The sequence below is a fragment of the Callithrix jacchus genome, chromosome 17 (genome assembly GCF_049354715.1).
Source record: "Callithrix jacchus isolate 240 chromosome 17, calJac240_pri, whole genome shotgun sequence".
In the NCBI taxonomy this organism is placed as follows: Eukaryota; Metazoa; Chordata; class Mammalia; order Primates; family Cebidae; genus Callithrix; species Callithrix jacchus.
This window is the reverse complement of record NC_133518.1, coordinates 32,981,575-32,994,620: the sequence shown is the minus strand read 5'-3', so window position 1 is coordinate 32,994,620 and position 13,046 is coordinate 32,981,575. Positions and strand designations below refer to the sequence as shown.

Sequence of the window (13,046 nt, the reverse complement as noted above, 5' to 3'; positions counted from 1 at the left end):
GTTTGTTTTTAAAACACTTTTATTATGAGGAATAGCCACGTAGAATTTTATTTCCAGATATATTGTTGTTTGAAACGCTAAGAACATCACTCACTGTACCAATTGCCAACTGAGTAACTAAGCAAATTACTTAGCCTTTATGTGCCCAAGTGTCCTTATCTGTAAGACAGGGATAGTAATAGTAGGTACCTTGGGATTGATGTGAGGTTGAATAAAAAATATGCTTATTTCTGTGCATATATAATGACCTGGACTGAACACTCAAGTAATGCTACCTCTGATCTCTCTGTACTTTAATTAATGTATATTTATTGATCCCACTACCTAGTATTTTGATGTGTACAGTGGGTCATCTGTTGAGATTCAGTACCTCTCACATTGAGTATTAGCCACATTGACCTGCAGCAGATGACTTCTTTTGATGTTCCCATGTAATGCTCTTTTTTTTTCATTTGTTTGTTTTGGTTTTTTGGTCTTTCTGCCTGGGACTCTTTTTCTTCCTATGTGAGTTTTGCAGACCTTTTTCATATTTATATTTGATTTATACAGTCCCTCCTCTAGAAGGCTTCTCCTCACTCTAGACCTATCGACATAATGGTTTTGCCTCTTTGCTTATGTAGTTTGGAGTACAAATCATAATTGTACTATGTATAATTGTACTATGTACTAAGTAATTTGCATCTTACTCCATCTCTACATTTGATTTCACAGCCTATGACTTACTGCCTTTGTGTTCTTACCCTCTTAGTAAGAAATACTTGATACATAGTAGAACTACTGGAAGTGTACATTGAATGGTTGTTGGTTAAAGGAATAAAACATGGACTTCGTTCATGGACACCTTACTATTTGGTTGAAAAGATAATACATACATTTGTGACATGAAGGTAAACACAAAATATATTGAAGATATCTATATTTTGATTTTTTTAGTTTATGATTAATTTTTACATACCTATATTTTTTGTTGTAGGTAAGTCAATTATTTTCATGCTACACATATGGACATTTATGTACATATGTACAAATACATTGATTTAGGTCATCTAGGCAAGATTGTAAGTAGCAAAGCCAAGTTTGTAAACCAGGCTTTGGGACTTGCAGGTCAGAAATATATATATATATAAATCCTTGTTTACTCTTCTACACACGAACTCATTTTTTTGTTTTTTGCTCTGATTTCTGTCTTTTTTTTGGTAAGCTTAAAAAATTCTTATGGCAATTTTTTTTTTTTTTTTTTTTGAGACGGAGTTTCGCTCTTGTTACCCAGGCTGTAGTGCAATGGCGCGATCTCGGCTCACCGCAACCTCCACCTCCTGGGTTCAGGCAATTCTCCTGTCTCAGCCTCCCGAGTAGCTGGGATTACAGGCACGCGCCACCATGCCCAGCTAATTTTTTGTATTTTTAGTAGAGACGGGGTTTCACCATGTTGACCAGGATGGTCTCAATCTCTCGACCTTGTGATCCACCTGTCTCGGCCTCCCAAAGTGCTGGGATTACAGGCTTGAGCCACCGCGCCCAGCCCTTATGGCAATTTTTAAACCTATATAATATTAGAGAAAATCTAGCAGCCTCCTCTGTATATCTGTCATTCAGCCTTTTGTATGCATGTATTCGTGTGTGTATCAACCAACATTTTGGCCTTCTTGTTTTATTAATTTTCATACTCCTTTTATCCCTGTTGTATGTTAAAACAAGTGTCAGACATCCTATCATGTTACCTGTACTTCTTCAGTAGTATCTCTAACAGTTAAGAACTTACTTAAATATAACGTCTTTTCCAAATCTATGAAAATTGCAGTAGTTTTTTTTTGTGTGTGTGACAGAGTCTTGCTCTTTTGCCAGGATGGAGTCCATCTTGGCTCACTGTAACCTCTGCCTCCCAGTTCAAGAGATTCCCCTGCCTCAGCCTCCTGAGTAGCTGGGACTATAGGTGCTGGCCACCATGCCTGGTTAATTTTTTGTATTTTTTAATAAAGATGGGATTTCACCATGTTGGTTGGGATGGTCTGGATCTCCTGACCTTGTGATCCCCCCTCTAAGCCTCCCAAAGTGCTGTGATTACAGGTGTGAGCCACTATGCCTGTCCAATTGACAATAATTTTATTGTATCATTTGACAGCCATTTTATGTAACTTTTTCTGATTGCCACAGCAATGTCTTTTTTTTTTTTTAATAGGTACATTTTTCCAGTCAGCATCTACATTTCATTTGGGTTTTATGTCTTTTAAGATTCTTTTGATCTATAACAATTGCTCTTCCCTTTTCCTCCTCATGCCTTTAAAAAAAAGAAAAATTTAAGTCATTGTCCTGGAGAATGTCTGAAATTCTGAATCATCTGATTTCTTCACTATGGTGTCATTTAGCTTGTTACTCCATCATCCTTATTTTCTGTAAATTAAAAACTAGAGTTGAGTTTAAATTTAATGTTATTTATCATTATTTGGGAAGAACATTTCCTAGAAGGTTCTATATACTTTCTATTTTATCATATTGAGAGAACATAATTTTAGTTATCCCTATTTTTAATGATGGTGCAATCTATCAGTGAATCAGGTTGGCCTGGGCCCATACTTATAAAATTCTTCATCAGACTTGGATCCAGTGATTTCACCTCATTGTTGATTATTTTGTAGCCATGATATTTTTTAGGGATTGCAAAATGGTGACTTTTAATTATGTAATTTCTGGTACATTTCTTATCAATAATTTTTTCCTAAAGAACTTTTCTTAGTAACTATTGGCAACCTCAAATTAGTTTATAACAGAAAAAGGAGAAAATGCATGATTTTTATTTATCAATTTTCAGAACCAGATATTCACTTCTAATATAAGATCTAAATAAAGTTACACATGTATTCAAGGATGCTAATAAAGTTTTCTAAAAATACTTTTCCCTTGGATAAATTCTTTTTTGAGATGGAATTTTGCTCTTGTCACCCAGGCTGGAGTGCAGTGGTGCAATCTTGGCTCACAGCAACCTCTGCCTCCTGGATTCAAGTGATTCTCCTGCCTCAGCCTCCCAAGTAGCTGGGATTACAGGCATGCACCATCATGCCGAACTAATTTTTTTTTTTTTTTTTTTTTTGTATTTTTAGTAGAGACAGGATTTTACCATGTTGACCAAGCTGGTCTTGAACTCCTGACCTCAAGTGATCCTCTCGCCTTGGCCTCCCAAAGTGCTGGGATTACAGGCTTGAGCCACCTTGCCCAGCTTTTTTTCCCTAGAATATATAGTTTGGTTTTCTTTTCTACTCGTAATGTGATTTTAAAAATTGAACCTGTTGTATATTAATGTGGTTTTGTGAACTATAATATTCGGTGCCATATACTACACATTTTAACTAGCAATTTTTTTAGCTCTCTTTGGAATTTTTGGCCTTAATGTCTAAAATAGTGGCAGTAAAGGGATTTGAAAGTTAAATTGTTCTTGCTGACCCAAGGAAAAATCAGATATTTCTGTTTAGGATACAGTATGTGACAAACAAGGAAGGTTTTATTTTAGTTTTTTGAAGAAATAAGAATTGAAGAGAGAATAATGAGAATTCCTCCAAGATTAAAAGTAAATAAGATACTGTGCTGTATTAATGTAAGCAAACATTTGAACTTAATTTGACTTCTATATTCAGTAAATTAGAGTGAAATTTCAGGGTTGTCTTTATCTCCTATAGGGTGTGTTTTGCCAAGAGTTATTAAGGGTAACATTGGATTTTAGAAAATGCATAGTTTCTAAAGGCTTGTGAACTTTTTATATTGATAGAAAATATAAGTAAGACTAAGTAACACACTGTTGTCTCCAAGGGATCCTGTGACTGTGACACAAAAAATATAATATAATACTGAATTCACCAAAAGATGCACTGTTAATCTGGAGTTATGTTAAGCTGTTATTTTACTATGCTGTGAATTTTATAATAATTACTTAAGTAATTATTATAATTATAAAAATCTTGTGAGGTGTTTTCTCTAAAGCTTTTTACTCAGCTTTTACTAATGTTCAGATAATGTGTTATAGCTGTTATAGTTATTTGAGATTAGGGTGGAGGCAAATTATTGACATATAGTTAAAATGCATTTTATAACTGAAAATTAGAATGGAAAAAGTTTACATTGTATGTATAAGGTTTTGCAAACATGCTTTATGATATTACAGAGAAGTACTAGAAGAAGGAGATCTTTAAAAGGAGTGAGATTTTGTTTGCTTTGCTGGAGCACCTTATCAGGAAATTTGAAAGCTAAGACCTTTAATTGTGGTATCTAATGATTCTAAAACTTATGCTGAATTTAACCTTGAAGATCAACACATGGATTTTTAAAAAATAATATTTACTCTATCAAAAGAGTAGCTATATTTTTATTTGAGGAAATAGCTTAATCTAAACAGCACAAAAGTTGACAAAAAAAGTTTGTTAATACATAAATATTGGCTATTTTAATCTGTTGAAAACGGAAGGCTAGTACCAAGGGAGACAGTAGTAAAATTATTAAAGGAGCTATTGAAAAGTAAACTTTATGCAACATAAAAAGAAGGGAAAAACTGACAGAGTAGAATAACAGGAAGATTAGTCATTTCTGGAAGGAAAATGTAGGTGGGGGGCAGGGGACGAAGTATTTTAAACAGGAATGTGGAACTGGAAGTGCTAGTGCTAAAAGACAGATATGAGCTCATTTGGGAGCTAAACTGGGCTTTGAAAAACGAAAAACATAGCATTTAATATCAAAATTTAAAGATTATATTAATAAGCAAAAACAAAAATGGAGAATATGTTCTGTTAGGGATTAAAAAATGCCTGTTAAAATAAAAATTATGTTTACTCCTTTGTGGAACTGACTTGGCTTCTCTCAGACAGCAATGTCAAATGTGAATCAAGAAACTATTTCTGAGGCCAAGACAGGGAAGTTACTTGATCCCAGGAGTTTGAGATCACCCTGAGCATTGAGATCACCCTGAGCAACATAGTAAGACTCTGTCTCTACCAAAAAGAAAAGAAAAGAAAAAAAATTAAACAGGCAGGGTGATGAGCACCTAAAGTCACAGCTACTTAGGAGGCTGAGATGGGAAGATTGCCATGAGCAGCTACTGTACTCCAGCCTGGACAATGAAGCAAGACCTATCTCAAAAAATATGCATATACATTTATTTTTGTGAAATACACATTTTATATATATAAATTTTGAAATATATATATATTTCAAAACAAGCCAAAGTTCTTTTACTTTTAAGTAATGGATAAAATAAAACTTTGTGGATAACATGGGATATATGTGCTATTTGGTTTGAAATAATTTTCACATTTACATTTATCTGACGACTAAAGGAGAACCAATCTCTGAATATTTTAAGGTTTATTTCTGTGAATTTTCTAAAAAGTATAAACTATAACTGTCTATGTCATATAAAAATATTTAGCAGTCCTTATAACAAAACAAGAAAGAAAATATTGTGTGTCTGTTTGTGTGTGAGTGCATGTGTGTTTTATTGGTAGTCTCATTAATCCCTAGTCTCTACTGACAGTATTAGGGACATCAGTGAAACAGATTTTGCTGAACCCATTTTCAACCACTCTGACTGTTCTAATTTATTTAGAGACTGTGTCTGTGTTGGCCAGGCTAGTTTCAGACTTCTGGGTTCAAGCAATCCTTTTGCTCTAGTCTCCCAAGGATCTGAGACTATAGGTCCACACCACTATGCCCGGTTAAAATGTACTTTAAATAAAGTAGATAATTCTGGGGTTATCTCAAACTCCTGGCTTTAAGTGATCCTCCTGCCTCAGCCTCCCAAAGTGCTGGGATTATAGGCTTGAGCCAACATGCTTGCCAGCTCTAAGGTTATATTAGCACGACACCAGGACAAAATCTGCCCATTTTTATATCAGGAAAAAAAATGTTACTTTCATTTAGATGCAGAAAATAGCATATGCCTATTGAAATTTAAAAACATCTAATTTAGACACCTAAGGTTATTATTTGATATAACAGCATGGAATATGTCATGTTTTATCACTGAATTCATGGAAATGCAGTACAGAAATCCCCCCTTACCTGCAGTTTCACTTTCTGTAGGTTCTGTTACCCATGCTACAACACGGTAAGATATTTTGGGACAGAGAAAGTAATAGACCATATTCATGTAACTTTTATTACAGTATAATTATTGTTTTATTATAGTTATTGTTGTTAATCACTTACTGAGCCTAATTTATAAATTAAACTTTATCAGAGGTATGCATGTATAGGAAAAAAACCAGTATATTTAGGGGTTGTTACTGTCCATGGTTTCAGGCATCCTCTGGGGGTCTTGGAATGTATTCCGCATAGATAAGGAATAACTACTGCATGCAGTTAGGTAAGCTGTTTGCATTGATTTTTTTACAAATTGCAATGCTTCTGTGGCTCACTTACACATAATTTGCTGAGGTAACTTCTAACTCTTGCAGAAAATAACAGTTTACATAAACACCAACTACTGCTTAAAATCTCTTTCTCCTTTTCTCTCTTTCCATTTTATCTCCCTCTCTCCTTCCCTGTCTTACTCCCTCTCTTCTCTTTTCACACTCACCTAGACACTCCTTTCTCTACACACACACACACACACACACACACACACACACCCACCCCACACACCCTAGCATAACTGAATAGGAAATGTTTATTTTCCAAACTATAGAAAAAAACCTTATCTCAAACACTGAAAGTCGTTCCTTTTCCTGATTTGGAAATACTAAGTCATACCGAGTCACTTGTAGATTTTCTTTAGCCAGTTTTATTTAAAGCATAAAGTTGTGAGGACAAAATGACTCAGGAATTTGTGGTGCACCATTAGCGCTTTTCACTTTAAGCATGCTAGTTCATATTCCAGTAACTTAGTATTCGTTAAAGATTGATGGGTTGTTTGCTTTCTAGAAGAACCTGAGGAGCTCACTATAACTTCACCTATTTTAACCTACATATGGCCTAGAGTTTATGCTTTTTAATTTATTTGTTTCTAGGTAAGGGCATATTCAAGGAATTCAATAAAAGAAAATAGACCCAGTAAGAGTTTTTGAATAAGAAACTGTTACCTTACTCATTTACATCTATTACTTCTACTGTTAATTAATTTACTGAGGCAGAGTTTTTGCTCTATTGCCCAGGCTGGAGTACAGTGGCACGATCTCAGCTAACTGCAACCTTCACCTTTTGAGTTCAAGTGATTCTCCTATCTCAGTCTCCCAAGAAGCTGGGCTTACAGGTGCCCACTGCCATCCCCAGCTAATTATTGCATTTTTAGTAGAGACAGGATTTCATCATATTGGCCAGGCTGGTTTTGAACTCCTGACCTCAAGTAATCCACCTGTTTCAGCCTCCCAAAGTGCCGGGATTACAGGCATGAGCAACCACGCCTGGCCTTGATAGATCTTTAAAAGTGAAGTTTGTTAAAATGATCAGAAACTTAAACTGATACGCGATTGATTACATTGCCATTGATATCAATGAGAAATAGAACTGCAGCTATAGTGGTTAAGTTGAACAGTCAGAATCTCTATGTCTATTTCTATCTGCATTGATTTAGATGACTGGATAAATGAGTCATGATTCCTCCTATCATGTGGTAATACCAAGGTCAGAAATACAGTTCGTTATGATCTATCTTACGTAAAAGCCTGTGGAGTTGCTTTGTTTTTCTCTCATGTCAAAATGTGCTTTCTAGAATTTTTGAAAAATTTTTGCTTAAATTCAGTGTTAAAGTTGGAGACTAAAACAAATTTAAATCTTTTGTTAGCCAAAGAGTAAATCAAGCATATGTGGGTGCAATATATAATATGACTACCCAAGAAATCTGCAAAAAAGATAGTTGTCTAGAAATTAGGTACAGAGTTGTCCTCTTATTCTCTGATAACTTTTTATTATAAAAATAATTGAAGGTGAATAAACTGTAAAGGACACATCACCTCTAGCTATGCCACATGAGCACCTAAATAAGTCCTTTTTCAATAAATGCCACCAAATGGATGTATTTCTGTAGCTTATGGCTAAATTCTGACAGAGGGGAGGTGCCTTCGCTGAATATTTTCTTTCTGAAGTTTTCATAGTTTTTCTGTGTGTGTGTGTGTGTCTGTGTGTGTGTGCGCTAGTTTATGTTAAGTTAAAGTTTTAAAAAGCCAAAGATAGCCAGAATTAGTCCAGAGAGTTAGACTTGCTTCCAAACTAAAGAAATAGGTTGGTTTCAGTATTCTTCATTGGCTTCTCAGTCTCAAAATTTGGAGATCCAAGTACTTGATTTGAGCTGCTGAAATTACCCAGATAGCTTTGGGTCCTCAAGAGCTGATTCAAGGAAGTCATTTCAGCTGCTGAATAATCAAGGCAGTACCTCCTCCAATGTTGGTTTCAGCCCACACCTTACAATCATTGGATTTCTGAAACTCTCTCTGAACTCATAATTATTGTCTGGACCCTGCATGCAATTAAATTAATTTTGCAAGGATGGGAATGAAATGTAGGTATTATTGGCAGCAGTGGTAATCCCCCAAAACAGAATGACAGATACTGTGATGGTAATAATTTTACCGCCCTGTTAATACCTCTGAAGATAAGATACACTTGAAAAATAATGTGAAAACTGAATTTGTCCTTGAATTGAAAATCTGAGAATCACATAAAATGTTTGTTAATTTCTTAAGCTAGTAAATATCATTAAGAGAAATGGACACATATAATAAGATAAGCTTGTGTACGTATTTATACATAATTAAGTTTTTGAAAAAAGACAGGGATATCAGATGTTCCTGTCACCAGGGTTCTGGCCAGACATGACATTTCTTACTCTCTTTGAAGAGTTCTCACACTTCATCAGTTTTCAAGAGGTAGTAGAGGGTGGGCATAAAACCACAATTTCAGGAACTGCATTCTCTGAGTCTAGATTTTATCTTTGCTACTCATTAGTTGTATAACTTCTGGCAACTTAACATTAGATGCCTCAGATTTATCAGATGTACCCTATTATATGGGAGCATATCTACCTTGTTAAATTATTGTGACTCTTACATAAGTTAATACATGTAAAGAACTTGGGGAATTTTAGGGCACACAAGTTTATATTATCGTTAATGTTATTAGCTGTTATTAAATTCTAATTTTATGTAAACATTAAAAAATGTCTTGTTAACAGTAAATGTGCAATACACAAATAAATGAAAATCAAAATCAGTGATGGAGTTTTAATGAAATAATTTAGAGCTCCATATCTGGAACTATATAATCTTGATTTAAATCACTGTGGCCTTGAAGAAGTTATGTAATCTAACTAAGCCTCAGTTTCCTTGTTTCCAAAATGGAAGCAGTACTAATAACTAATCGTTGGAGGAGTTATGAAAGTTAAATGGGATAACAGATACAAAGCACAGAGAACAGTGCTTGGCACTTAATGAGTCTACAGTATTTTTTAGCTATTGTTTTATTAATTCTGTAATGTTGAAGTGAATACTGTGAAGTAATACTTACATATGAGAAACATTATACTTAGACTCTGCCTATACAGAGTTTTCCAGTTTTGCTAATGTTTTTTGCTAGTGTCATTCTCTGCTGTGTAGAGAACATGTGCTTTGGTGTTTGTAATTCTTCTGTAATAGGTAAATGATTAGGAAAAGAATAACCTTTTTTTTAAAAATTTATCCTTTGTTGAGATATTTAAGTTATACAAAAAAACTGTAGATGCTTTTTATATCTATAGGATTTTAGCTCTGGATAAATCAGTTAGGTAAATGCATTGTTAATGTTGGAACCTGCTTAACTGTGTTGTCCAGCCACATTGTAGCCAACTAGTTAAGTCAAACAGCACTGGGAAAAAAAAGCAAATAATAAAAAACATCAAAATGGAAATGAAGTATGAAGCAAGGAAGTCTTGCTTCTTCTGTAAAATAAAAGTCTGAGACCTAATATTTCCCTATTGGTTCAGAGTATTATAGATTATGAAAACATTAGGATTTTCAATAAAGCTGTTTCTATGCCAAGATGGCAGAGAGAGAATATTATGAAAGAAATGGCCAAAATTGAAGATGACATTTATTTTATATGGTAATACTCTTTCTTTCATTAACAGGAAGTGTTACATAATTGCCCATTGGGAATGAGGAGGATAAATGAAAATTTAAAAAGGATTCATCAAGTTTTCCTTATAATAAAGAAAACTTTTAAGAGCATGTTTTGCCATAGGATTAGAAACTTAGAATTTCATATTAACAGTGTATTCATCATCTTGTTTGGGGAGCAGATTTTCAGTATGATCACAGGAAAACACCTGTTTTGACACTCTGAAAAAGGTGCAGACATACGGGCAAACTCGGTGTAGGTGTAGAGTAAACAAGAATGCTTTGGCTAGCATCCTGCAAGGAGGTGGGTCTAAATGGTCTGCTCCAGCTTCTGCTGCTGCTGCTGCTGCTAATATTGCTGGGAAGGAAAAATGGCTGACCTGGCATATCCATTACTCTTGGTGCTGCAGCAGCCACTCAGGAAATGTTGTTTAAGGGAAACCTGGATCCTTTTCATGGCACCATGGCAAGAAGAAGCCGTATCTTATCTATGGAAGATAAAGCATGGAGTTGGCTAATGGATGCCGGTGAGTGAATAAGGCATTTGGGGAGCCAGTTTACTAAGATACCATTTGGGTAGGCCTGCTCTCTCAAGGCCTGAGATGACAACCGTGGGAAATGGCCTCTGGTATTTTATACATTAGGAGCTGTTTTAGAGAGGAACTGTGGTCTTCACATTAGTGATCTGATTTGTGATCCTGTTCATGTTCCATAAATAAAGTTCTCACCTATTCTCTGCTTCACTACTTGAAATACTAATCCTGAAATTTGCTACTTCAGTAGATGGAGCATAGTTTTCCATGTAACTTCTTAGTCACTAGTCTCTACTCTTGTTTTTGGCTTGCACCACAGTGATTTTTAAAAAATAACTTTGTAGTATATGAAAGCAGTTATTCCTGCTTTCAATTCTAAATGAGGACCTTTTTTTCACAACAGTAGATTATAGAATTTTAAACTAAATTATCTTTCCTTTTATGATTTATATGAGAACCAAATGTGTCAATAGTTTACTTTCGTCTTTCATTAAAAAATTAGAAGAAATAAGAATTTTAAATTAATCATAGAGATGGAGATTAAATTTTCTTAAAATTATTATTCTGTGGTTAATTGGTATTTCATAAAAACTGTAACAGTTCTGTTTGGGAACTTACAGTGGCATAGTAAAGATTCTGAAAATTCATGGGGGAACAGACTTATTTAACTTCAACTTTTAACAGATTTACTTGACCAACCCCCTCTCTCCCATTCTTCTTTTTGAAGAGTGCCTTTCCACATGTGGCATTACCAGCCAATAAGCATTTATCGAGTACCTACTATGTTGCTAGGCAAGTTAAGTGCTGGAAATATAATTGTGAGCATGTTTGTCAAAAATTTCTCCCCTTGTGATGCTTAACAACAGTTATGAAAACCTTTGTTTAGATGATCTGATCTTATGTAAGACACGAGTAACAACATAATTATTATAAATTATTACATTTTAAAAAGTCAAATGATTACATTTTCAGCCTCCATTTGTATTCTTCCCTATATAGAGGCTTATACAGTCTTTTTGTATTCAGACCTATCACATTGACATGATTATATTTAAAATAATAATAATTTAGGTTCAAGCCAAAATCTAAACTTAGGTACTTCCTATATGATGAAGTATTTTTAAAGGAAAATTTAGATTCCTTGTTCTCTTATAAAATCCCAGTTCTCTCAAATTGAAAATACTAAGTGCTTAGGCAGTACTTACCATGTTGTAAGTTAGGGGTTATTTCATTTTATAACAAGGTCTAACCCTTAGTGACGTATCAGACATAAGTAAGCTTTGCACAAGCAAGCATAGCTTTTATTTCCTGTGTCACTTATAATATATATTTTGCAGGTGAGGGGAGAAATATTTTTCCCAACACAGGATAGTTTGAGCCATTTGTCATCAATAGACTGCTATTACTATTTTTAGTTATCTTAGAACTAAACACCTTGTCTATTCCAAGTAGATATCCAAATTATAAGTAGATATAACCTAAAGTCAAGAATTACACACACATAACTGGTTTTAGGCAGTAACTTTTCTTCTTAATTATTTATAGATATAAAGTTCATGGTTAATTTGCTTCGAGTCTTGAGAAATTCAGAGCTCCTAAATGATCTTGATCATCTTTATTTTCATTTCATACATACTAGGAATTATTGAAGTCCTGTCAGAGTTTATACTGTGTCTCTGACTTGATTTTATCCAGCTCATCAAAGCAAAATTGTCTTAGTAGCACTTGTTTGTAGCTGTTTAATATTTAATATTCAGTGGGCTCTGCAAGGTGAGTTCTTGAAGGCTTGTGAGTAGTTAAAGAGCTGTGGATAGTGGTTAACAAGCTACCAGCATCTCCTTGTAAAGCATAACATTATGAAGCAGAGATTCAGGAGAATCTAAGACAGTGAGTTTATCTGGCAATGCATCAAAACTAAATTAGTTGGCCAAGCGAGGTGGCTCACACCTGTAATCCCAGCATTTTGGGAGGCCGAGGCAAGTGGGTCATTTGAGGTCAGGAGTTCGAGAGCAGCCTGGCTAACATGGCGAAACCACATCTCTACTAAAAATACAAGTATTAGCTGGGCATGGTGGCACATGCCTCTAGTTCCAGCTACTCGGAATGCTGGAGGCAGGAGAACTGCTAGAACCCAGGAGGTGGAGCTTGCAGTGAGCTGAGATTGCACCACTGTACTCCAGTTTGGGCAACAGAGTGAGACTGTCTCAAACAAACAAAACAAACAAAAACTAACTTAGTCATATTGTCTGTTCTTCCTCTTCCTTTTCTTTCTTCCATCTTTTGCTCTTCTCATGTGTCTGTACTCCTTATCTACTTGCCTCTCTCTCTTTGTCTTCTTCTCTTACTGTGTTCCTTCAGTCTGCCTCATCTGATCATAATAGAAAGTGGTGAGTTTGATAAAATATGTATCATACTTATTTAAAACAATTTTAATTATTTCTCAATT

At 34.8% G+C, this 13,046-nt stretch overlaps 1 protein-coding gene across 46 annotated transcripts in view; it reads left to right on the top strand.

The window, feature by feature from the left end:
• MBNL1 (muscleblind like splicing regulator 1) overlaps positions 1-13,046 on the top strand; it is a 176,750-nt gene that overhangs the window by 55,060 nt on the left and 108,644 nt on the right. For 3 of the 46 annotated variants that reach the window (XR_013528535.1, XM_035278065.3, XM_017965744.4), the window contains exon 2: positions 10,478-10,594. The exons of the other annotated variants lie outside the window; for them this stretch is intronic. Coding sequence is in view for 2 of the 3 variants with exons in the window: in XM_035278065.3 (XP_035133956.2) it covers positions 10,589-10,594 (6 nt within the window). In the remaining variant the exon portion in view is untranslated. The remainder of the gene's footprint in view (positions 1-10,477; positions 10,595-13,046) is intronic. 46 annotated transcript variants of the gene reach the window in all.